The 25343-nt window shown below is 35.8% G+C and overlaps 2 protein-coding genes across 5 annotated transcripts in view; one reads left to right on the top strand and one right to left on the bottom strand.

Moving 5' to 3' along the window:
* Nucleotides 1-25343, bottom strand: part of CTNNA3 (catenin alpha 3) — a 1663516-nt gene that overhangs the window by 961099 nt on the left and 677074 nt on the right. The window lies entirely within an intron of this gene.
* LRRTM3 (leucine rich repeat transmembrane neuronal 3) overlaps nt 10917-25343 on the top strand; it is a 157065-nt gene continuing 142638 nt past the window's right edge. Inside the window, exons 1-2 of the mRNA XM_055308931.1 lie at nt 10917-11188; nt 11552-13083. Coding sequence (XP_055164906.1) covers nt 11185-11188; nt 11552-13083 — 1536 coding nt within the window. The 5' untranslated portion in view covers nt 10917-11184. The remainder of the gene's footprint in view (nt 11189-11551; nt 13084-25343) is intronic.

Raw genomic sequence — 25343 nt, 5'->3', positions numbered from 1 at the left:
AAATTTTTAATAAACAGATAAAATATTGTAACATAAAGCTGAGGAAATCACTTGAAAGTAAGACAAAAATATAAAGAGATGGAAACATAGGAGAAAAAAAACACAACAACAATGACTCAATCCAGGAAATCTAAAATCTGCCCAATAAAAGTTCCAGAGTGAGAGAGAACAGAGAAAGTAGAGAGAATGTGAACATAATTCAGTACACCACTTAATCCAATATCATCTTTGCTCACGTGGTCATTTTCAGTACTATTTATTTAATACTGATTTATATGAGAAGTAGGAAAGTGAGAGAGAATATGATAGTAAATTTCAGTTAAAATCACAAGAAATGAAAATATCAACAAAATTCAGAAATATAAGAAAAAAAATAGTAGCCAAAATAAAGTCACTGAATCTTGGAAGAGTAATTGGTGAAGAAACTGAGAAGGAGAAGCAAGTATAGGTGTTTTCTGTACAAGTCTTTTTTTTGTATCTGCCCCTCACACTATGTACATAAAATTCAGTTGTCAATGATTCCTTAATATTTTCCATTTTTGCATTTCAAATACACTAAGAAAGCTAATACTATAAACCCATTATCTGTTAATACCAGAGAATTCATTTGTTGTTTAGTGGAAAAAATATCCACAAAGAATGGATCTCTATAGGCATCTAGGGACAAAGTACTGGAGATGAGAGAGAAAATCACTAAGAGGTAAGGAGGTACTTGGTGGAAAGTTATGGTATGTATGAATTTATCATTTATGTGAAATGCTTGTTTGAATAGTTGACTTGTTGCCTGAGGATCTGATATAAATGATGAAGCCTGCAACAATCTTTGAGTGGGTGGGATCACGCCTGATGGGGCAAATATTCCTGGTGCCCAGTCTGAATCTGAAAACCATATCTAAGAAAGCCAACTCCATCTAAGATCATTTTGTGAGTTATATTTCTGTTTGTTCTTTTTGTGTTATCTCTTAAATCTCTTATTTAAAAAAAATGTCTTCAAATTTTGTTTAAACTCTCAGCTGTGCTACTTATTCCAAAAAGAGAACGTGCCTTCTCTTGGTCAGGAGTGTCAAAGGGGGCGCAGGGGCTGCCTGAAGCCACAGTAAAAATGTTGGTGGTGATCAATGAAAATTCCAAAGAGATTTTACATCTCTGGGAACAGAAAGTCACATGAGGCTCTTCCTATTTGCTCTCAAATGTGAAGTCCTCAGAAAGAGATTTTCTGACTATTTTATCAAACTGTCACTACCCCTTATCCTGTCATTTGTCTTCATAGCACTTATCTCTAGTTGGCATTGTTGTGTGTGCCTATGATGTTTATTTTTTACTGCTTCATTAACTGGAATGCAAGTCCTCTGATGGTAGGCACTTTGCCTTATTCCCCATTGTATACACAGCAAAAAGAACAGCAGAAGACCTTGATAGATATTCAGTGAATAAATAAATAAATTCTCAAACCAGTACCAGAAAAGAAATTTTATTTTTATTAAGGACCTGTGGCATTCGCTTCCAGGGACTAAGTCAATTTCTGCCTAAGTCACAATTTTGCCACATGGGGGCTCTGCTGTTAGCCACAGGAGATTCCTAAGCATTCCCCTGCACCCTTACTGGAACTAGTTTTCAATCAGAAGTAAGCATTAACAATACACAGGTTTCTCCAGCCCAGTTTCAGAGAGTCCCCACATTGACAGGATACATTTTAGTGTAATATAAGGACCCATAGGCTCCTATTCTCTGCCACTACACTGCAAACCTATGCAGCATTTCTCTTCTCTCCGAAGTTTAATATCTTTTAAGTCCGCAGCATAAAATTAAAAATATCAGACCTACTGTTTCAGGAACAAAAATCAAACTAACCAATGGAACATTATGGTTTTTAATCCAAATCAAAATTTCTATTATCTTTCCCCACCTGGTAGTTGGGGAATTTAATTCTTCATGCTGATATATTTGTCAGGAAGGCAGATTTTAAAAATATACTAGTGTACCCAGTTAAAATTATTATATAAATGCTTTAAAAATACAATAGAAAATGCTATAGGCTGAATGTTTATGCCCCCTGCCCCTCCACATTCATATGTTGAAACCTAATCCCCAATGTGATGGTATTTGGTGGTGGGGCTTTTGGGAGGTGATTAGGTCATGAGAGGAGAGTCCTCATGAAGGAATTAGTACCCTTATAAAAGAGGTCCCTGGGAGACCCCTTGCTCCTTACGTCATGTGAAGTTATAGAGAAAAGAGGACATCTCTATGAACCAGGAAGTAGGCCCTAGACACACATAGAATCTGCTGGCTTCTTGATCGTGGACTTCTCAGACTCCAGAACTGTGAGAAATAAAGTTCTGTTATTGAAAAGCCAGCCAATCTGTGGTATTCTGTTAAAGCAACCTAAATGGGCCAGAACAGAATTTTTCTCTTTAAAAATTCTTGTTACATCAGAATATATATGAAGCAAATATAGCAAATGTTTATTATGACACCACTTAAACAATATTGGCTTTATATTCAAAGCACAGCCACACATGCAAAGTAGAACATCAAATATTAAGGTGCAAATTTAGTTAAGAGACATTTATAGTTACTCTAAAACTACTTTGCTTTACTGCGAGAAATTATAAGAAATTTAGGAATTTATATACATATATACATACATATATATATATATATATATATATATACAAGACTATAAATTTTACAGTGTGACTGTTTCTTACAAATTCCTTTATAGAATTTTTTCTAAATGAAAAGCTAGAAAACTAATTTCTCTCAATATAAATGACTATAAGTGACTTTTGATTTCTATTCTTTTGAAAGGAATTTTTCAAGCCTTTGTTAGAAGAATACTTCAACATCAATTTTTAAAAGTTAGTTTTTTAAACAAGAAACATTAAATAATTGCTTTTGCTGACTCTGGAGAAGTGTGATGGAAAGTGAAGAACAGAAATACTGGTAAATATAAACATTAAACCAACACAGAATCATGACACCTTAATATTAACTCCCCATTCCTGAACTTGCCATTTGACCCATTACTGAATTCCCTGGTAGTATAAGTACCACAAAACAGAAATACATTTTTTTTTCCTGAGCTCTAAGTCTCAGTTTACTCAAAAGTTTGGCAAGTTTTAGCTTTGCTACCAAATGTAAATAAATGTCCTATGCATACATTGGGGCTAGATATCGTGCTTAAATTAATAAATGTATCCTTCCTCAACAAATGTTTTCAAGTTAAATGACACAAGGGAAGCAATCAACCAAATGCAGAGCATGGAACAAGATAAAGTCCAAATGACCTGATATCTTCCAATAAATTAATGGCATTAAAAAACTAAAAGCATTTCAGAAACATGAAAACCAAATGCAATAACTATGCTCTGCTTAAATCTTGACTACAAATCAACTTTATGAACTTAATATTAATTTTGTTAGGTACAATAAAGCTACATTGTTACTAAAAGTTTCTATTGGTTAGAATTGCATACTAAATATATATGGGTAAAGTGACATGATATCTGAGATTTGTTTTTAAAAATACTCTGGGGGCAGGGGAGGGGGGGAGGTGTGTGTATACAGAAAGAGGGGAAGGGATAGATGAAAAAAATTAGTAAAATATTAACAATTGGTTGAAGTTGATGTTTATTATGCTATTTTCTCTACATTTGTGTATGTTTTTAAATTTCCACAAAAACAATTATTTCCTCAAAGTCATGTGGTCTTTTCAGTCTTCAGAAGTCTTCCACTAAGTGTTATTCTTTAAGAGTCTGTTATTTTTCCCTATTGTCAAGTCAGCTTAGGGCTACCTCTGAAGAAAGTGAAGTGAGGAATGCAATGAAACCTGAAAATATGGATTGGTGCCACAGCATAAATACACTTTCAGGTGAGGGAAAGGGACATGTGCTAGATAACCTTATAAGGGCTCATTCATTTGAATTTGCTTCATTTCAAGAAGACATTGGGAGACTATTATAATGGTTAGACATAGAACTTTCTTTATCCATTTATTTAAGTGAGAGATGTTCACTCATAACCATATGTGACCAAACATGGTTTTTAATAGAGCCCTTGAAGCAAGCAGATGGAAACTAAGGATATTTCAGAGACATATTAATGCTTTTATGAAATATCAGGATATAATTACAAATTTACAAATGTGTATGTGTATTCCAACAACTAGAAATAAAGAAAATCATTTTCATAGCTGTAGGGAACTCTTTGTTAGCATTCTGACAACTCCACCACATGACAGAGTAACTGAGTCAAAAACATTAAGCACTTTAAAATATCTAGATCAAATGCATTTCTTGGTGAAAGCATTTCTTGAGTTAGAATACAGAATGTCAACAATGTATGCTATATAATAAATGATTGTGGCATTAAATGTGTAGTAGAAAGGGAATACTAAAGAATTTTTTTTATTATTATATTGGTAAATTCTGACTCCACTCTTGGTCATGTTCGTGTCCCTTGATACATGTTTGTTGCAGTATATGTTCATGACCAAAGAACCTAGACAAAATTAAATAAAATTAATTTTCTCACTGGTACTCTGATTCCAGAAACATTTTATACCACTTTATAAAGTATTTGTCCATAAATTATGGAAATTTACCTTAAATAAAAGCTTTGGAGATTCATAACACAGGTTTTATGAGTCCCATTCTGCTGATAAACAAACTGAAACCCTGAGAAGTTTGGCCAGAATCAGTTCCAAATTCCAAATGTCAACTGACACATGCAATAAAAGTATGTGTCATTCTCTAACTTATTTTAGAAAGACATTTTGGATGCACCAAATTTATTTTCCAGTATACGTAGTCCTGTGTCTGGTCTTTATGTAATTTTCAGCTTTCACCAAAACTTTTGGTTCCATTGCTCTCCAAGGTCATATGCAAAGACATTGCCTCTGTCTAGGCCATCTGAATAGAAGAAACCTACGGTTGCTATTGTTTAGTGGCTAATTTTGCTAAACACTTTATAAAATATTTTTAAGTGTATCATGGTCCTTTGCATTTTAAAATGCATTAGGTGATGAGGCCTAATATCAAGAAGACATTTTCAAAAATTAAAGTCTCACAAAATTGAAGAAAAGTGAAAGCCAAATTTAAAGTTAATTCAAATTTGTAGGCTTTTTTTTTAATTTGGTGTTTCTTAAGTTTATTTGTAAATTACTCTGGAGGATTGTTAACCCTATGCCCAAAATTTGACCCAAAGAAGCAGCTGATGGCTTCACTGTCCCTCTAGTTGCTCAACTTATAAAATAGGAATCGTCTTTAATTTCTCTCTTTATCTCAAACCTCCACTTCTAATCCATTAGAAATCTGTTGGTTTTACCTAAACATATATCCAGAACCTAACCAATTCTCATCATTTTCACTGCTTCCACACTGGGCCAAGGCACCATCATCTCTCTCCTGAACTGGTACAATGGCCTCCTTACTGACCTCCATGTTTCCATGTTTTTATTTTTGTCCCATTCAAGTTCATTCCCATAATAGCAGTATGAGTGATCCTTTCAATGGGTAACTTGGTTATATCTTTAATCAGCACAGCATCTTGAGTTGGTTCCCAGTTTTCTACAGAAGAAAGCCAAAGATTTTACAATGGCATATGAAGTCCTCCATGACTCAGTACCTAGTACCTCTCTGGCTTCATCTCCAATTCTTCTACCCATTGTTCTCTCCAATCTAGACAGATTGGCCTGTTTGCAATTCATTGAACATATGTTCTCTCACATGAGGACCTTTAGACTAGCCATTCCCCTTATATACTTAAGGTAAACAACTCATCTCCTTCCAGGTTTTGCTCAAGCCACCAAGGCCCTAACCATCCCAAAATTTAACATTACAAGAAACAGACCCTTAGCTATAGAGAACAAACTGATGGTTACCAGAGGGGAGATGGGTGGGGGGATGGATGAAGTAGGTGATGGGGATTAAGGAGTGCACTTGTGAGGAGCATCGGGTATTGTATGGAAGTGTTGAGTCACTGAATTCTACACCTGAAACTAATATTGCACTGCATGTTAACTAACTGGAATTTAAGTAAAAACTTTTTAGAAAAGTAAAATTACAAGTTACCTTACCATCTACATTCCTAGTATTCTCTATTCTCACTTTTCTCTATAGTACACGTTACCTAATAATATACTGTTTTTTGGGGGGAGGGGGTTTGTACATGTCACCCTTTTATTTTTTTATTTTTTAAAGATTTTATTTATTTATTCTTAAGAGACACAAAGAGAGAGGCAGAGACACAGGCAAGGAGAGAAGCAGGTTCCATGCAGGGAGCCCGATGTGGGACTTGATCCCCGGACTCCAGGATCACGCCCTGGGCTGAAGGCAGATGCTCAACCGCTGAGCTACCCAGGCATCCCTGTCACCCTTTTAGAATATAAGCTTAGGGATCCCTGGGTGGCGTAGCGGTTTGGCGCCTGCCTTTGGCCCAGGGTGCGATCCTGGAGACCTGGGATCGAGTCCCAGGACGGGCTCCCGGTGCATGGAGCCTGCTTCTCCCTCTGCCTGTGTCTCTGCCTCTCTCTCTCTCTGTGACTATCATAAATTTAAAAAAAAATTATAGAATATAAGCCTAGACCTTTGTTTTGTACACTAATATATTTCAAGTGTCTGGAACAGCATCTAGTACATAGCAGGAACCCAAACTATGCATTTGTTAAATGAACGAAATCCCTGAGGCCAACCCATTGTTAATGTATCAGTACATCTTCTTTAAGCCCTGATTTTCTAAGTTTTTTGGTAACTAAGTTTCATGTTGGACTGAAATTGGGCATTATACACTTAGAATTTGTTTACCCAATTTAAACAAAATATGTGCAGCTATTTGAAGTACTATAAGTATAGTTCTTTAAAAAAAAGTCTTCAGATACATGGCTACCCTTTATAATTGTATAAATCATTAAGGCTCTAGATTCATTGGGCTAATTTAACTTGTCAGGGAATTTATGGTTTGTTTTGTATGTGGTGGTAAGTGCAAAAGAATTTTAAATATATAATGTAGTATAATTTTGGTCCTATTGAAAGGCAAATCAGAACTAATCATCTTGCTATAGTCAAAAAGTAAAAGGAGGATAAACTTAAAAGTACTATAGCAAATTGCTAAAATATTTTAGAATATAATTTTTTTCTTTTGGAAAGAAAAGACTCTATGTCTTTGGGCTTATTTCTGCAATCTCAAGTATTCAGTCTGCTTTGAATTGTATTATTTTATTTTTGGATTTTTCTGTTAGCCCCCTGAATGGTCTTCCCTCTTCATGCACTTCATTATATTGAACCGAGACAGACTTGGTGGTGATGCCAGCTTAAAGGCTAGTACCAAGGTAGGAAACACACAGAGTAACTGGAGACAGACCCAGTCCAAGAATGGCTATTCATTACTATTGAGGAAGAAACCAATGATTCAATATTAAGAAGAAATATCAATTATGAGACTAAATGTGAAGGTGAGTGTAAAGTCAGAACTATGCAGCGAGATCAGAAGCCAATGTATTAGAAAAATGACTAAAAACTAAGGACAAGGTGTGGCACACAGAAGAGAATGTACACCATAAATAATCAAGACTTTTCCCAGGAAAAGCAAAGTGAGAGAATTACGTTTTCTTTATATATATATATATATATATATATATATATATATATATATATATATATATAATTTATTTATTTATTTATTCATTCATTCATTCATTCATTCATTCATTCATTCATTCATGAGAAATACAGAGAGAGACAGGGAGAGACATAGGCAGAGGGAGAAGCAGGCTCCCTGAGGGGAGCTCGATGTGGGACTCAATCCTAGGACCCCAGGATCACAACCTGAACCGAAGGCAGACACTCAACCACTGACCCACCCAGGTGCCCAAGAATTACATTTTCAATGGGCTCATCTGTGTTCCTGTCACCAGGGAATGAAGGAAAAAGAAGCACAAAGTTGATGGGGCCTCCAGCCATTTCAGAGTAGCCATCTGTAGCTGTTAAGCAAGACAGACATCTCAAAAGACACCTTCCATGGACATGCAAGGAAAGTAAGGAGAAAAATCAGAGGTTCTTAAGTAACAGAAATATGAGAGAGAAGTTCTAAATATGATTTCCTCTAGTACTTTTTAATAGATACAAGTTGTCAGGCTCCATTTGGTATGTTAGATGATAAAAGTTGTAACACGTCAAAGGGAATATTCAGAAGTATATTTACAGTTCTTATGAAATTTATGATTTAACTATGAAGAGATGTCTACATAAAAAGTGAAGATCATTTGCTGACCATCTAAGTCTTTCCACTTTCTACTTTTTTGCCTTTTTACACACATTCTTTAAGAACACTTTCTCCAAACTTGGACCCAATATCATTGACTCAGGAATTCTGCAAAGATCAATCCCAAGTGCACAAGACTAGCATTACATAATCAATTTGTCCTACATCAAATGTACTTGTGACCCCCATAAAAATGTATCTATTCAATAATTGAGCATCTATTATGTGTCAAGTGCTCTTCTAGGTTTTAGAGAAACTGAAGTAGGCAAAACACTGTCTTTGTCCTCATGGAACTTGCATCACAATATCATACGTTTTTATATCCTCTTTTCCTACTAGGAGAATATTTATTATTTTAATCACTTCCTTACAGTGCATTTCTTAAAGTTACTTGTCCATCAGTCTTGTTGATAAGTGCTCCCACTTTCATCCCATGAATCAGAATCTTGAAGGATAGACAGAAATTTATTTTTAACAAGCTCTCTGTGGGATTTATATGCATTGATAACATGGATAATTTGGGAGGAACCACTGCCCTGCCCTTTTCATACCATCCTGAGGAATTGGTGATTCTCACTGATACCATTTATGTGAGATCCCTTTGACTGTCATGACTAACAGTTACCAAACTTCTCATCCTTAGAGATAAATGTGAAAGCTCCCTGGGGTTTTCCACAGCCAATTCACCTGACAAAGACTGACACAGCAAACTTTTTAAGGTATACTATTTATCTTTAAACAAAATGATTTTCTCTGTGAGACAGATGTGACCATATTCTGCTTTAGGGAAGAAAGAATTAAATATTAATTACAAGGTATGGTTCAAAGAACCAAAAGATTCATTTTAAAGATAAGGTTGAGATGATGGAGATTTAGGAAGTTCTCTTACTAAAAGGTGAGACTGAATGAATCCTAGAAATCCACTGTGAACAACATAAAAATGTTCATTGAAGAGGCTCTTTGTGAGTTAATGATAGTCAGTATAGTCAATATTCAATATTAAACAATATGCAATGACAGTGAATACAATAAATTGATATTCAAATAACAGCTAACACAGGTTTATTATGTGCTACACATTATTCTAAGTACTTTGCAGATATTAAGTTGACAATTCTCAAACACTCTATGTAATTTTTTTTGTTGTTGTTGTTACCATATCTCTTTTGTAGAAGAGAAAATGAGGCATCCAGAAGATAAGTACCTATTCAGGTTTACATAGCTGGCAAATTGCAGCCAGGATTTGATCCTAGGTGCAAAAATCCACGCTCTTAATCACTAAGCTAAACTGCTTCTTATTAGTTTTTATAATATTTCTTTCAAAGACTCATACCAAAGAAGTTTATACAAACCTACAAAGCAAGATTGATTGATCGATTGATTGATCTATATTACAGCTTCCTTGACCCAGTATCATATTCAGGCTAATTTTCACTTGACTCATTTTCAGATGAAGATAACATTGCTGTTGAGGCAAGATCACATAGTGGTTAGAGGTCCAAGCATAAGAGAGAGATGGCTTTGAATCTCAGCTCTGCCACTTACTGCATGAACTGCATCAAGCTACATCTCCAAGCTTCAGTTTCCTCATCTTCAAAATGAAGGTTATAGTGGGACCTACATCATAATATTGTTTAAAGATAAAACAAGATAGCTCATTTAAAACACTTAGGAAGTGCTCAATAAATATTATTCGTGTAATAAATAGCAGTGGTATCAATAAACTGAACCAAATGATCTCTTGATTCTTCTATTTGCACTAAAAATGATTTCTCTTCTAATTAAAAACAAATGACAGCAACCCAAACAACAAACCAAGCCAAAAGCCATTAAACCAATTATGTCTTTTGTAGGAAAACCAGAAAAGCTATTGGACACATTAATTTATATGTCATTAGTTATCCCCTGTATTCCAAAATGTATGTGCCTTAGCATCCTGAGACACCTTGCATAATATAATCACTGTGACTCTAAGAGGTCAAATGGGCAGGCAGTTAATGCTTCTCTGTGAAAAGCTCAATAATTCATTTTATAAATTTCAGTTCAAAGCCTACATTGAGGTTAAGAAAAATTGACATTCGGTCTGTGAACTTAATGTCAAGCTCCAAAAAACTCTAGGCAGTACATGTTTAGCGATTAAGTGGACGCAGACAATAAAGACATTGCCAAATTGTAAAACAAGACTTGGAAATTACAGAAAATGTTGCTAGTTATTGATTACGGTGACCATTCAGTTCCCATTGAGCCACCCAAAAGAATCATTCATTTTCCAGCAGAGAGCCTGCTCATTTGCAAGATAAAAGAGAGACATTTCTGCACATGCCCATAATGTTCTTCACCACTGGGGGCAGCTTTACATAAGACTGCATTCACTGAAACCAAAGCAACAGTCCGAGCAGCTTTCAGAATGACAGTCTGCAGAAGTGAGCTGAGCGTGTGTGCGGTACGGGGCTTTCCTGCCTCCTGGGCTCCAACGCAGCTTTGTGGCTGAAGTGGGTGCTCACCCCCAGAAATGCTGGGCTATGGAATACAGATGTGGCAGCTCAGGTAGCCCCACGTTGCCTGGAGGACTACACCATGCTTTCCGATAAGAAGAAATTGTAGAAGCCAGTTTTTTTTTTTAACACCCCCCCTAAAAAACTGTAAAGATGCAAAAACGTAATATCCACGAAGATCCTATTACCTAGGAAGATTTTGATGTTTTGCTACAAATGCGGTGTCGGAATTTATTTGTTCTTGGAGTGTTCTGCGTGGCTGGCAAAGAATAATGTTCCAAAATCGGTCCATCTCCCAAGGGGTCCAATTTTTCTTCCTGGGTGTCAGCGAGCCCTGACTCACCACAGTGCAGCTGACAGGGGCTGTCATGCAAGTGGCCCCTTAAGCCAAAGCAAAAGACCTAAGGACGACCTTTGAACAATACAAAGGATGGGTATGTTTTGTCATTTTTCTTCTTTCCTTCTTAAAAAAAAAAAAAAACAAAAACAAAAAAATAAAACCAAAACCCTCTAGTCTGTGTTGTAATTCTGCCTTAATTATTGTAGAGAATACCTTTCTGTGCTTAAGACTATACATTCAAATGCTTAGTGGACACGTTTCCTTGCTTAACTATTAAAAAAAAAAAAAGCCCTAAAGACAATCTCTTTAAATTTCAAAGAGGTGTTATTTGATATTAAATGTTGTTATCTAGATTTTAATTTTTAAAAGAGAAAATACATGCCTATTTTTGCTTGATTGAAAAATAAATGAATTCCTTTTTGGGGGGATAACTTTTCTAAGTTGTTTTTATTTCCAGGTTTCAATGTAATTAGGCTACTGAGCGGATCAGCTGTAGCACTGATTATAGCCCCCACAGTCTTACTGACAATGCTTTCTTCTGCCGAACGAGGATGCCCTAAGGGCTGTAGGTGTGAAGGCAAAATGGTATATTGTGAATCTCAGAAATTACAGGAGATACCCTCAAGTATATCTGCTGGTTGCTTAGGTTTGTCCCTTCGCTATAACAGCCTTCAAAAACTTAAGTATAATCAATTTAAAGGGCTCAATCAGCTCACCTGGCTGTACCTTGACCATAATCATATCAGCAATATTGATGAGAATGCTTTTAATGGAATACGCAGACTCAAAGAGTTGATTCTGAGTTCCAACAGAATCTCCTATTTTCTCAACAATACCTTCAGACCTGTGACAAATTTACGGAACTTGGATCTGTCCTATAATCAGCTGCATTCTCTGGGATCTGAGCAGTTTCGGGGCTTGCGGAAGCTGCTGAGTTTACATTTACGGTCTAACTCCCTGAGAACCATCCCTGTGCGAATATTCCAAGACTGCCGCAATCTGGAACTTTTGGACCTGGGATACAACCGGATCCGAAGTTTAGCCAGGAATGTCTTTGCTGGCATGATCAGACTCAAAGAACTTCACCTGGAGCACAATCAATTTTCTAAGCTCAACCTGGCCCTTTTTCCAAGGTTGGTGAGCCTACAGAACCTTTACTTGCAGTGGAATAAAATCAGTGTCATAGGACAGACCATGTCCTGGACCTGGAGCTCATTACAAAGGCTTGATTTATCAGGCAATGAGATTGAAGCTTTTAGTGGACCTAGTGTTTTCCAGTGTGTCCCAAACCTGCAGCGCCTCAACCTGGATTCCAATAAGCTTACATTTATTGGTCAAGAGATTTTGGATTCTTGGATATCTCTCAATGACATCAGTCTTGCTGGGAATATATGGGAATGCAGCAGAAACATTTGCTCCCTGGTAAACTGGCTGAAAAGTTTTAAAGGTCTGAGGGAGAATACAATTATCTGTGCCAGTCCCAAAGAGCTGCAAGGAGTAAATGTGATGGATGCGGTGAAGAATTACAGCATCTGTGGCAAAAGTACCACGGAGAGGTTTGATCTGGCCAGGGCTCTTCCGAAGCCGACATTTAAGCCTAAGCTCCCCAGGCCGAAGCATGAGAGCAAGCCCCCTCTGCCCCCCACGGTGGGAGCCACGGAGCCTGGCCCAGAGACCGATGCTGACACCGAGCATATCTCTTTCCATAAAATCATCGCAGGGAGCGTGGCCCTTTTCCTGTCCGTGCTCGTCATCCTGCTTGTTATCTACGTGTCATGGAAGCGGTACCCTGCAAGCATGAAGCAGCTGCAGCAGCGCTCCCTCATGCGAAGGCACCGGAAAAAGAAAAGACAGTCCCTAAAGCAAATGACTCCCAGCACCCAGGAATTTTATGTAGATTATAAGCCCACCAACACGGAGACCAGCGAGATGCTGCTGAATGGGACGGGACCCTGCACCTATAACAAATCAGGCTCCAGGGAGTGTGAGGTATGAACCATTGTGCTAAAAGCGCTCTTAAAAGCTGGGAAATAAGTGGTGCTTTATTGAACTCTGGTGACTACAAAGGGAACGTGGTGCCCCCCTCCCATTCCCTCTCCCTCTCACTTTGCTGGCAAGGTCCTTCCCCGTCCGTTTTAGTACACTCATAATACTGGTCATTTTCCTCTCATACATAATCAACCCATTGAAATTTAAATGCCACAATCAAAGCAAAGCTCAAAAACTCTGGTTTAGGGATAATGCCTATTGTATAAGACTCTTTATTGATCGCATTAATATCTCACTTGTTTCAAGATAAACTTCTTTCATAAGTAATCCCCCACAGCTGCTGTTATTTCTCTTCTGGTGGGACCAAATCTTCTAGTTTTAGAAGGTTTGCTGTTCATTGGCAAATCGAGGAAAAAGTGAATGAGCCCAGGTACTGGGAGCTGGAACTGATTCTAGGAGAATGCTTGATTACGGGAACACTTAAGAGACAGAGCCTTAAAACATTGTCTGGCTTAAAAAGAAAATTGCAGGAAACTATCAAAAGATGGTGCTGGGTTAAAGAAACACCATGGGCAATTTCCAGAGGTGTTTGAATTTCAGTAAAGCGAGCCTAAGGAAAAGTGTTGAAGGGTTAAAATGCTGCAAATACACAACTGAAAAATGTGAGATGGTAAAAATACAAAGTTTTAGACTTGAATGCCTTGTCTCTGAAATCCATCCCTGTAAAATCGAGCTATAGAGGTTTCACACTGTCAGTTTCTCCTAGCCCGTTATTCAGCCTAAATAAATTAATTAAGTAACCGAGAAGCAAATTTGAGGAGGCAGATTTCTTCACTGTTCCTCACCTTAGGGAGTTTTCAGAGATGAGGCTTGCAAATGGGAAGGCAGCTTGCTGTTTGCCTATGGTTGGGAGCTTACCGGAATTTCTTTCCAGCTCTTTCAGGGACTCTAATGTAGTGAGTGGCATCTTTAGCTCTGTCTGTTCTTCTGTCTGGGATTTGTCAGGCTGTCCTGTTGCATTCCATGATGTGCCCTGCACACGCTAGTCCCCTAATGACTGACACTTCATTCAGAGGCATATAGAGAACACATTCCAAGACATGCGTTCCACCAAAGCTTCATTGAAAAGAAGGATTTCCATAACACCTTAATAAATGTATAAAATAAATCTTAGAGGGAAAAAGACCAACTCCATGGCAGTTGTCTTTTGCTTTTCTATTACTGATGTTACAGTGTCCCTATGTTCATCTGTATTGTGAACTCATCCATCAGTATGATTCTGTACAGACCCTGTTGGCAATCTGCAAGCTGCATGCATGTTTTTATGTCGTAGGTGAAAGTTTATTGACTGCAGCACAAATATCATACCTTCTGTATTTCAGTAACTTTGAGCACACTTCAATAAGATTTAGAAAAATGTCTTTGGTCTGTATTGTATCCTCTCTCATCCTCCAAAATGAACAATCCTGTTACAGGAACAAAAATCAGGAATTGAAACAGTCTGTTTCATTTAATTTGGCTTGCCAAGCCCCACATCTTTAACCACATCCCTGTTCTTTCAAAACAAAATCACTGCAGCAAAAAAGAAAAGTGAATGGCTATTTTTTTAACCAGCATTTTTATATAGTTTGGAGGCTTTTCATATGCTGAGAGGAAAAATCTAGGCAAGTCACCATGAAATATAATTGCAAGGAAGCCAGATCATAAAAAAAATCATACTTTTATAAGCAATAAAGGTATTTAAAGTGGATTTCTCAAGGCACTTTGATTTTGATTAAATCTTTAAAAGAGATGCCAGTTCAGAAAAGCATCATAGCTACAATATATTTACCCATGAATGATTGTTGAATGTATATTTATTAATGGTAAATAGTCACAGATTCCCAATTCATTAATAACGCAGATACTTCCTTACAGTACTATGAACTGGATGACTGAGCCTACTGTGATGTTTTTCACTGAAGTTGTAATTTTTCATTTTTCATAAAATGTCACTAAATATATATTCCATCTCAAAAAGAAAATTTCTCTGATCAGCCTCATTTTTATCTGTACTAAAGATGATTGTATTAATTAAATGCAGTGTTAAAGTGAAAAAGCCCATTTCTATTCTTTGACTTGACCTTCTGCCTCAATTGTCATGTACCAAATAAACTTAGGCAAGGGATATTTATACTTATATTTTTGAATTCTTGCAGTTCTCATTGTTGTGATCCTACCGGCATATATAAAATACGTTTGCTGTATTGAAAGTGTTTCTTAAATTCAAAGCTACTTCATGTGTAATATTAAATGAATGACCAACATTTTAAAGGCTGGTCATTTTTTAATGCCTAGCTTTATTTATAAATTTAATCATACAATCAAAATAAAATTCCTTAGATTATAAAAGTTATTTTAATTCAGGACATGAATTTTGTTTTAAAAGACTCCCCCCACCAATTTTGGGAATGAAGCTTCTCTATTTCTCAGGATCTTCCAATCACAGATACATAATTCTTATAGGTTAGACAATAACTAGTTCACCATTTTAAATTTAACAAATCCAACTGGTCAGTGTTCTCCTGTTCAAAAGTTGTCTTCACCCCCCCACCCCAGAGCACTTTCTGAACTACATACTGTAAGTCTATTTTCATTATATATTTCACACTCATTGCATATTAGAGCAATGTAATTGGTATTCCATTATCTTTTCCAAATTTACATCAAGTATCTGGCTTCCCTCAAAGGTGACAACAGTTACAAAACCAGCCTGACCTATTGAACTATACAACACAGATGCATCGACTTAGAAAGAACTCAGTCAGTACTTTGAATGCTTTACCAGAGAGAGAAGAAATGCAGTTTAGTGACTGAACTGCATGGGTTCCCCCCCCCCCATTTTTATGAGCCTCAGTGCCCAGAGTGCTATTGCAGCACAGCTTTAATAGTCCCAGTGCCATAGTTTTCTAAGCAATACTTACGCAAGATATATTCCTTTTAAATGAGTTTATATTTTCCAAGAATGTTGACATTACATTTTGTCAAAGAATTTAAACCATTTTTTTACTTGATTTGGTGAATCAACTAAGTAGACAGGCAATAAACCTATTTCTGTGGAGCAGCAGTGACCTCCAGTGGCTGGTTATACTAACCACAGCTATTTATACCCCTCCAGTTTTTCTAGTCCCAAATCCTTATGTAAACATGATTTACAACATATATTTTTTGATCTGTATATCAGACTTTCATTTTATTTAATTCATCTCCCTGGGAAATATAATTCTAGCGTGATTGTTTAAGTTATATTTTATATATGGACTTACTTAGTAATTAGCCCAGAGAGAGGCCATAGAACTGGCACTTAGGGCTAGAAGAAATAAGTGTTCATAGATGAAGAGCGAGTAAAAATGTACTAATAGATAAGAAATTCTTTAAAGTATTTTTACTCATCAATTTTAGCCAGATGCTCTGCAAGTTTCATTAAATGCGTTAACATTTTCCATAGGCAGGAAACCGAAATACAATGTAATTTAGATTAGGGAAGACAAATTTCAATATTAATATTGAAAGAATCAGGATCAGTTATTTACCAGTCACTAGGAATGTCAGAGCTATCAGATGAGGGAGGCCTCTTTTTCTGCTCTAGAACCCTCCAGTGTCTTGATCATGCCAGTGACCTGTGCTTTGCCCCAGTGCTTTCCGCAACCCTCCCCCTTCTCAGCCAGCTGAACACTGGTTCTATTAGGCTCTCTGACAATGATGTTATAGTCTAAGAGGTGATGATTCATGGATAATGAAATTATGCTCTCCTTCTGGGGAAGGATAATGCAGAGTCAGATTCATAGATTTGGCAAGGGATTTTACGATGTTGTAGGTGCATGAAATCTCCTCTCTTCCCTTGACATTTACCAAGAAGAGAATTTAAATAGTTTATTTAATGTGTGGATTAGACTAGCATCAGAAACAAACATCCAGCCATGAAGCCTAAGACAAAATGAGTTCCAGATATGACAAATGAGAATTGAGCCATGAGAAATGAAAAACTCAGAAACTGTGTTGTTTCTTCTATTCCCTTTTCCCTGGATTCTCATTGGTATCTTCTGCAGTAAGCCCACGGAGTTTTTCTGTACTGGTTCTCTCTTATCTACCTACATTAAAAATCAGACACAGTTGGAAGAAACTGTGAACATGAACAATAATATCAGTAAATGTGAATTACAATTGTAAGAGAAACAGAACTGATGGAAGTTAAGTAGTTCATATTAAATGACTCTTGAAAACTAGTTAAAAAATAATAGGTGAAAGTGAGTTTACCTAATCAAATTATAATAGCTTACAGAATTAGATCCAAATTTTGCTTAATCTACAAAATGGTGACTTTTTGCATAGCTACGTAGAATAAAATAGAAATACTACAGAGAAAATCTACATAAACATAGTTTACTGTTCTTTTTTATTTGAGGAAAACATCACAGCCATCTATGATAAGAGTATGGGCCTTAGATTCAAGTTTCTCTACATTTGCTAACTAATGATTTCAGGAAAATTTCTTAGCTTTTTGAACTTTAAGTTCCCTATCTGTAAAATGGGCGTGTATTATTGACTTCACGTGGTTATTTGGAGAACAAAATTTGAGAAATATTTTGTTAACTCTCAAATGGCAAAAATCTATTCTTTTCAAAGAGTACTTAGTGAGATATTCAGCTGTAGTTGCTGGTGCTCTGTGTGTTGCCTGGGTCAAAAGACATCACTAACCTCTGTGTTAAGGAAGAACAAATCCACTTTACATTAATACAAATTCTGAGACTTGGCAGTGAATCTAGAACTTAATTTGTTTTTGATCTTTAGTTTCATAAAAACAGTTTCTTCTACTCCATATTATCAGAGTCTAGTTTATCAGTAATGATCGCAATGTACAATAGACATAAAATAAAGATACCAACCAGAGAATATTGAAGCAAAAGCTTATCAGACTAAATAAAAATCCTAATTATGTCCCGAATCAGGTCATTAAAAACTGAGGACATTCAATCAACATAGGTTAATTGTCTATCCCCTTTCTAGAAAGTATCAATATTTTGAGTACTTGTTGTCTTTATACTTTATACATATAACATTTTCTGGCAAGATGACATCATTATTGTATAAAAGTAATTGCTCATAACATATTATAGTGGGATTAGCATAGATTCCAGGTATCAATCACATGAAATCTACTTTGTTTCCTTTTTTCCCCCAAAGAAAAACTATACAAAATCTTTTCCTATATAGAAATTGCTATTGACTCTATCAATTATTGTCATTGAAAATTACTGGATTTTTTAAAAAAGCATAAAAATACAAAGGCTTTTTTTTATGAGTAATAATCTATTCCCTTAGGCTAATTAAATACTTTTCTTTGTTAGCCTTTCATAAAGAAAAGACCAGTGTAATCACAAATCTTGACTTCTGTAGCTTGTCTTAACAAATGTGATGTATGTGTGTTTCCAAAATTCTTATAATTTAAGTAGAGAAACTGTTCCTCTTTGACAACTAAGTTTCTATGAAATCTCTGAAGAACAGAGAGAAGATGATGTTTTTTCAGAAGAAAAAAGTATTTGTAAATTTTATGCTGGTTAACCTTCATAGAATTATTGGCAAGTGTTCTTGAGTTGGGTGTCCTGAATATGTGAGAAAAATTCCAGGAAAACAGACACTCTGAGCCACAGTGTAAAATCAAGCAGAGGCAATCAATTTTGCAACTATACTTCCTAATGGCAAAACCCTATAAGCAATAATAACCCATTTTATTGAAAAGTAAAACAGCTTCTCTTATCCTATCCAGCAAATATTGTAATGAAAATTGATAACTTTTTGACAATTCTCAATATTTTCTTTATTTTTCAGGGGTTCCCACTCCCCACCCCAAAAAGAAATTTCCTTTATACCTTTCTCCTACCCTTAAATTATTCCCTACTTCATGCACACAAAAAATTATTTTATATCACCAAAAAAAGTCATCCCTTATATAAACCAACACAATGTGGTCATCTCAAAAAAGTAGTCTATCTCTAATTTTAAAAAACAAACAAACAACAACTATAAAACAAAATTTAAGTCTGGCTGACCCACTCTCTTTCCTCTACAGACTACAAATCACCTGTTTAATATCTCTGATTTTCAATGGAAAAAAGAAGAAATATAGTTGAGTCACAGGCTAGCAAAGTATTAAAGTCTACTATTTTTCTTCTTAATTAACTCCCAGTAAACAAAATACAGGACTTTATATACAGCAGTGTCCAACTACATTTTTATCAATCAAAAACACTTACACCAACAACCAGGATTTTGTCTCCTCAGGGATAAAATGCAAATTTGGGGGGCCTCACATATAAAATGATAAGGAAAATACTACATTTAGCAAAGGCAATTTCTGTTAAAGCTATATCACACTAATTACATCTATCCAGGGAATAAAATACATGTTGTCACTGAAGAGCAAAGGACTTCAACTAAATATAAATCCTTATTCAGCACTCTTGGGGTTCAAACTTATTAATGAAGCGAGGGTAAAAGAAAATGTCCTTAGACAATAAGGCTATAGTACATTAAACAATATTATTATTGAAGCCAAGAATTCAACTTAGTGGTCCTCACATGTAGCTAAAAACTGCTTCTTATCATTACTATTGATCTGTTATACACTCTGAAAGAAGGAATATGCTTACCCCTCCCCAACTTGAAGCAATCAACCAGAATCTCACAAGAATATTTAAAGAAAACTTGTAGAGTATATCATGTTGAGGCTGAAATAGTAGAGTGACTTTAAAAATTCTGATACACCTGTGATAAGATCACAACAGTGAAAACTCTTCAAGGAGTTTAAAAGCTAACTCATCTCTTTAGGATCAATGTTGGCTTGTACTCATTGATTTATGAGAGGGGTTTTGCACAATTGGTACAAAAATTTTAAAGTGTAAAAGGCATAACTATTTGGTTAAGGTACTGCTGTTTATCCAATGTAAGGTTAAGTAACATCACTGAATGATGGTGAAAATAGAATAATTCACGATCTGTTTAATTTTGTCTTTCCCACTAAGTTAGGAATGTTTGTAGATGCTTAGAAAGAAAATTCGTATCCATCCTATAAGGTGACAATTCATGTTCATTACAAAGTGTGTGTATTTTTGTATAATCAAGTCCTTGTGTGCCAGGAGTGGGTATGTAGGGCTTTTTGTCTGTTTATTTGTTTTTAATGTAAGAAGAGTCCTCAGATTGACTCTGTTTTCCTAAAAGCTTCATCCATTAATCCTATACCTTGTCATTTCTTTATAGAACTGCCCTAAAATAATTCATACCTCACCCACACAGAGGTGGCCAAATTATATATCTTCAATTCCTATTTGGAAACAATATCCAGTGATTGGAATATCCCTCTGCTCACTAAATTCTAATCTGCCTACATCATATTCTTCCAGCCTGTGGCACCCAGTTCAGCCCATCTCATGCCATTAAAAGGCAGCATGCACTTAGTCCTATGGACTTTTACAGGGAGGGTTGAATAGTACAATGTAAAAATCTACATATATTTTTATGGGCTTCACTTTGGTTGTTTTTATGGTCTAATACACAGTGATGGGTGGGGTCTTTATTAATTTACACTAAAATGCAAAAGCTTTTAGCTAGCTGTAAATTAAAAAGAAAAGATCAAGGTAGATAAAAAATAGAGTACAAAGCTCAAATTATATCTTGCTTATTATATCTTAAAAAATAATCATATATGATGAGCATCCTGTATTTTGCTTTCATGATATCTGATTAACTCTCCAAGTTTACCACCATAGTCTTAAACTTAAGCTTCACCTTCCTTCCACTTTCCCATTTCTAAGAAAGAGGTTTTGTTTGTTTTTTTGGTTGTTTTGATTTGGTTTGGTTTTCTGCCTACATATCTTTTCCCAGTCCAAGTGGACCACTTTGCCTGCTTTTCTAGAGTGCCCATTCAAATTTTGATATGATCAGAAGTCACTGGGCAATTTATCAGTTTTATGGTTGGAGCAATCAGACAGACTTAATTTGTCACTAGAGTACAATCTAGTCAAATCTAGGGTATGTGCCTCCTTTCTTTCCAGTCTCCCATTCCCATGCCTTTCTCCATTTAGAAGGATTATCCACACTAAAATCCCCCCATCCAATGATACCCAAGACTCTGTTCCTTACTCCTTACCAAATATCTATTCCTAGATCTAGATCTAGACCAATATTATTGTCCTTTCTGAGGCAACTTACATTTAAATAGGGTTAAAAACTTTTAGCTAAATGTGAGAGAGTCATATATAAGATCAAGCATAACCAGGAGAGTTGGGGAAAGTACTTCTGGGGACAAATGCTTTGCAAGCACCTCTGAAATCATCTGATATCAATACCTCTGTATTTTTCTGAAACATGAGGTCAGCCTTACCAAAGAAACCAAGGTAGAGCAAATAATCTAGGTTTCATCCAGTAACTGTAATTTGAGAAATATCATCAGTAAGTAACCATTATACATAGGCTTAGTATTTCTCCACTGACAGACAACATGCACACTAGAAAGAACTTGGGTGACAGATCCAGGAAAAGCCAGTCTGGATTCTGGTTCTGAGACTTAATAACTGCAAAATCTTGAGTCTTAGTTTCTTCATCTTAAAAAAAAATGTGAAAAACAATATAATCATCACCTGATTGTTGCAAGAGGGCAAAGGAATCAGCATTTCTTGAATATTTTTATGTACTCTCTTTTGGCACACTGCATGTATTCTTTAATACTCATATAGGATCATAAAGATCCTATATTATTAAATGAGATGACATAGGTAAAATCACTTGATACAAAGTTTGGCACGTAATAGTAACCTCCTCTTTCCCTTCATTAGCTCTAACTGCTAAGAATTTCAGTGCGATAGCCTGCTTTAACAGTTGTATGCCAGTATCTATTTTTACATGGAATAAGAGATACCTGGCAAACTTTCAAGAATTAGAATCTAAATTGCTCAGAGGCATCTAAGCACATGGTTGATACTAAAGAGTAATATAGTATATAAAACTAATATCCTAAATCTCCCAACAAAGGTCAAATGCATCTCTATCTTTATTTCCATGCCATTTCCCATGCTTTAGCATTGGCCAATTCTTGAAGTAGTGTGTGCTTTCTCATCTCTGTGCTTTTGCTCAAGCTATTTCCTTTGTGGGGAACGACTTTCTTCCTTTCCAGTCCTCCTATCAATCTCTGAGCTTTTCTACAATAGATCCAGTTCAAATCCCACTCATTTTAGAAGTCTTCTTAATACTGCCCTTCCCTGTTTAACATGGTATTTCATATCCCTGTTGGAGACTGCATCACCAGTTGTCTGTCTTGTGTTAGAGTTATTAATGTGTCTGTATATCCTTTTGAGGAAATGAACTATTTTTTTAAATCTTTCTTCTACCAGTGGTGACTGGTACAGTCTTTTATTCATGAGAGATATCTGTTGAATTGATCTTCTGGTAATTATGATAAGGTTATTGCTGGCCTTACATTTATTTACATATACATTTATCTACATATACATCCTGTGCTTTTATTTAATATGTACATTTTCATATCACAGCCTTATTTACCATTTAACTGGTTTCAATAATTATTCTTATATAAATATAGTTTTTAAGAATCATGTGCTGATTTAAACTGCATTTATGTTGTGAATAATCTACCAATGATTTTCCTTTGATAATTACCAAGGATATGGAAAATTTAGGTGATATGCTAAAGTGACTAAGAGCTAAAAAAATGTGAGACAAAGAATATTTAATTCTAAATATGAATACATCTTGGCTTTAGTGGAGGCTGAGTTAATCAACTTTTGTTGTAAAAGCCATATATCTGTGACCTCTCTTTGTCCACTGTCTCTTGGGAAAGATCCTGTTCTCATTAGGTTGGGTGTCTGCTCATCTTCTCCACAGTTCCACAAAGCTTCTGCCTTCAATACTTTCCAAGGCCTCTCCTCTCTAACCAAACAAAGGGGCCGTCCTACACCATCATAGAGAGGAGGTCAGAGGTCTTTGGCTTCCTAACTATGCACATTTTCAAAGTAACTATTCAACTGGAGGCTTCAAACATCAAATACTTAGAGTTGAGAATTAGTGATGCTCATCTTTTTTTTTTTTTAATCTCTTGAACATAGATTATGCAGAGGGCAGATTGGATAACATAGGACTTTGCTGGGTCTCTGCTCTCCCCTCTGTTCATTGTCTTCCTCCCTTTCACTGTATATCATTTCTCTCATCTCCACTAGAAGTTTCTTTCAATTTTTCTCTCTACTTGACTTTTATTTATAAGTCAATCTATACTACCAAAATGTGCACCTTCTGACTGGTTTAAAAGGAAAATGCTAGTGATTTTTATCTCTTGGCAAAGCAGTAATTAAAATGACACAGTCTAATAATTTAATTTAGACGGGACTTAAAAACTGATTTTGATTCAACAGCTTTGTTTAGTTCTATAAATGAAGAACTGTAATTTTGTAAATAGTAACTGAATTTCACAAATAGAAATGACATCCCTCCCTAATATATTTTAAGTCATATTTTAATTATGATTTATAAGGCAGGGCAGATTTGTAGAGCATTCAAACGTTCCTTTAAAAAAAAAAACATCCCTTTACATGTGAGATATGCTCAGGCTCTGGACCACAGTAATCTCTGCCATTAATGGAGCAGATTCATTTTTTGGAACATATGTAAAAGAGAATTGAAATGAAACCTTTATTTGGTCATAAAAACTTGTAGCTGTGAGGACTTTTAAGAACTGTGCAGTCCATTTTCTTACCTTCTATTTGAAATTCCAAGGTATTTAATAGACTTTTAATGATCTTGCAAGAACTGCATTTCATAGTCCTCCCCTTAGTTATCCATTCCCCTGTTTCACTACAAATAGGGCATCATTTTTTATCTCTAACAGATAACCCCTCTTGCCTAAGGTGTGTACACAGTGGTTACTTAAATTTTAAAATATTTTTTTTGTTCTCATTCTTATCAAAGAGGAAGACGTATAAGAAGTGGTTGGATTTTGTTTTTAATTTTCAGAACTAGAATCTACATGGTCTCAGTAAGGTAGACGGTCCTGAGTTCCCGGGCACATAATTTGAAAAGATGGAAAACCACTGTTGTGAAATTAGCATTAGTCTACTTTAGATTTACAAACTTCTACATAGAGTGACAGAAGAATGAAAGGAACCTAGTGCTTAACTAACCTATAACCAATTATACAGGCCAGAAGTTTCCACTAGGATGTATTCAGCAGTTTTCAATACCAAGCTCACAGATTATATTTCCAGAGGTCAGATTTGCACATAATTCTTAGAACCACAACTATCTTCTCATAGTCAACTCAGTTTTACCATCCAGCAGTGTGTTGTGCAGAAATAATCAATGGTTAAATTATTCCCATTTTGTTGGCTCAGCTCACAGTAGCCCACTGATTAGTTTTTGTTTTTTTTTTTTTTTTTTTAAAACCTATTTGATCTTCAATTTGTATTTCAACTGTACCCAAGTGCAGATGCCATCTCTGGTAATATGACAAAACAGATTCAGGTTTATAAATGTTTCTGTGTGCTCTGATATCAGCATGCATCCTACACTAACTACATGGTAGCTCGAAGTGTTATAAAAAAAATCAACCGAGTCTGCTAGAGAATCATTTTAGAGTTAATTAAACCTTCTCCACCTGTAATTTAAGAAAAAAAGAAAAAGCCCAACACTCTTAAAGACCATGGGGGAAAGGCAGTTTAAGAAATAGAAGTCCTCTGTTTATCCAGGGAGGTACTTTACAAGGCAGACAGCTACACCACAGTAGAGAGACAACATTTCCTCAGCTGATTCGGTTAATTAAAATGCACAGTTACAACAGGCTCTCTTAGAATCTGCAGCTGAATGACCGAAGAGTCTCCATTTTACTCCTGTGTCACACAGAACTGGAAGAGGCAAACATACTGCCCAAACACAATTTGACTCACTAAAATCCAGCACTATAAACATGAAATACATTTTCTCAGGCACATTTTAAAAGACATATTATCAAGATTTATGGCATAAGGATACAATAATTTGCAGCTAGGCAGGACCAGGGGGATATCCTAGGTTCCTCTCAGAGTACTTTTAAGTAAAATTTACAAATAAATCTTAAGGGTAGAGTCCGCTTTCAATGCAGGAATCTTCAACTCTTTCCTTTCATATGTGTGGGATTTGAATCTGACAACCAGTCTGTTGCCAGAATTTATGAGTGATAG

The sequence above is a fragment of the Nyctereutes procyonoides genome, unplaced genomic scaffold, assembly GCF_905146905.1.
Source record: "Nyctereutes procyonoides isolate TBG_1078 unplaced genomic scaffold, NYPRO_anot_genome, whole genome shotgun sequence".
NCBI lineage: Eukaryota > Metazoa > Chordata > Mammalia > Carnivora > Canidae > Nyctereutes > Nyctereutes procyonoides.
Note: the sequence above shows the minus strand (reverse complement) of the source record. Positions and strands in the feature narration are given on the sequence as shown.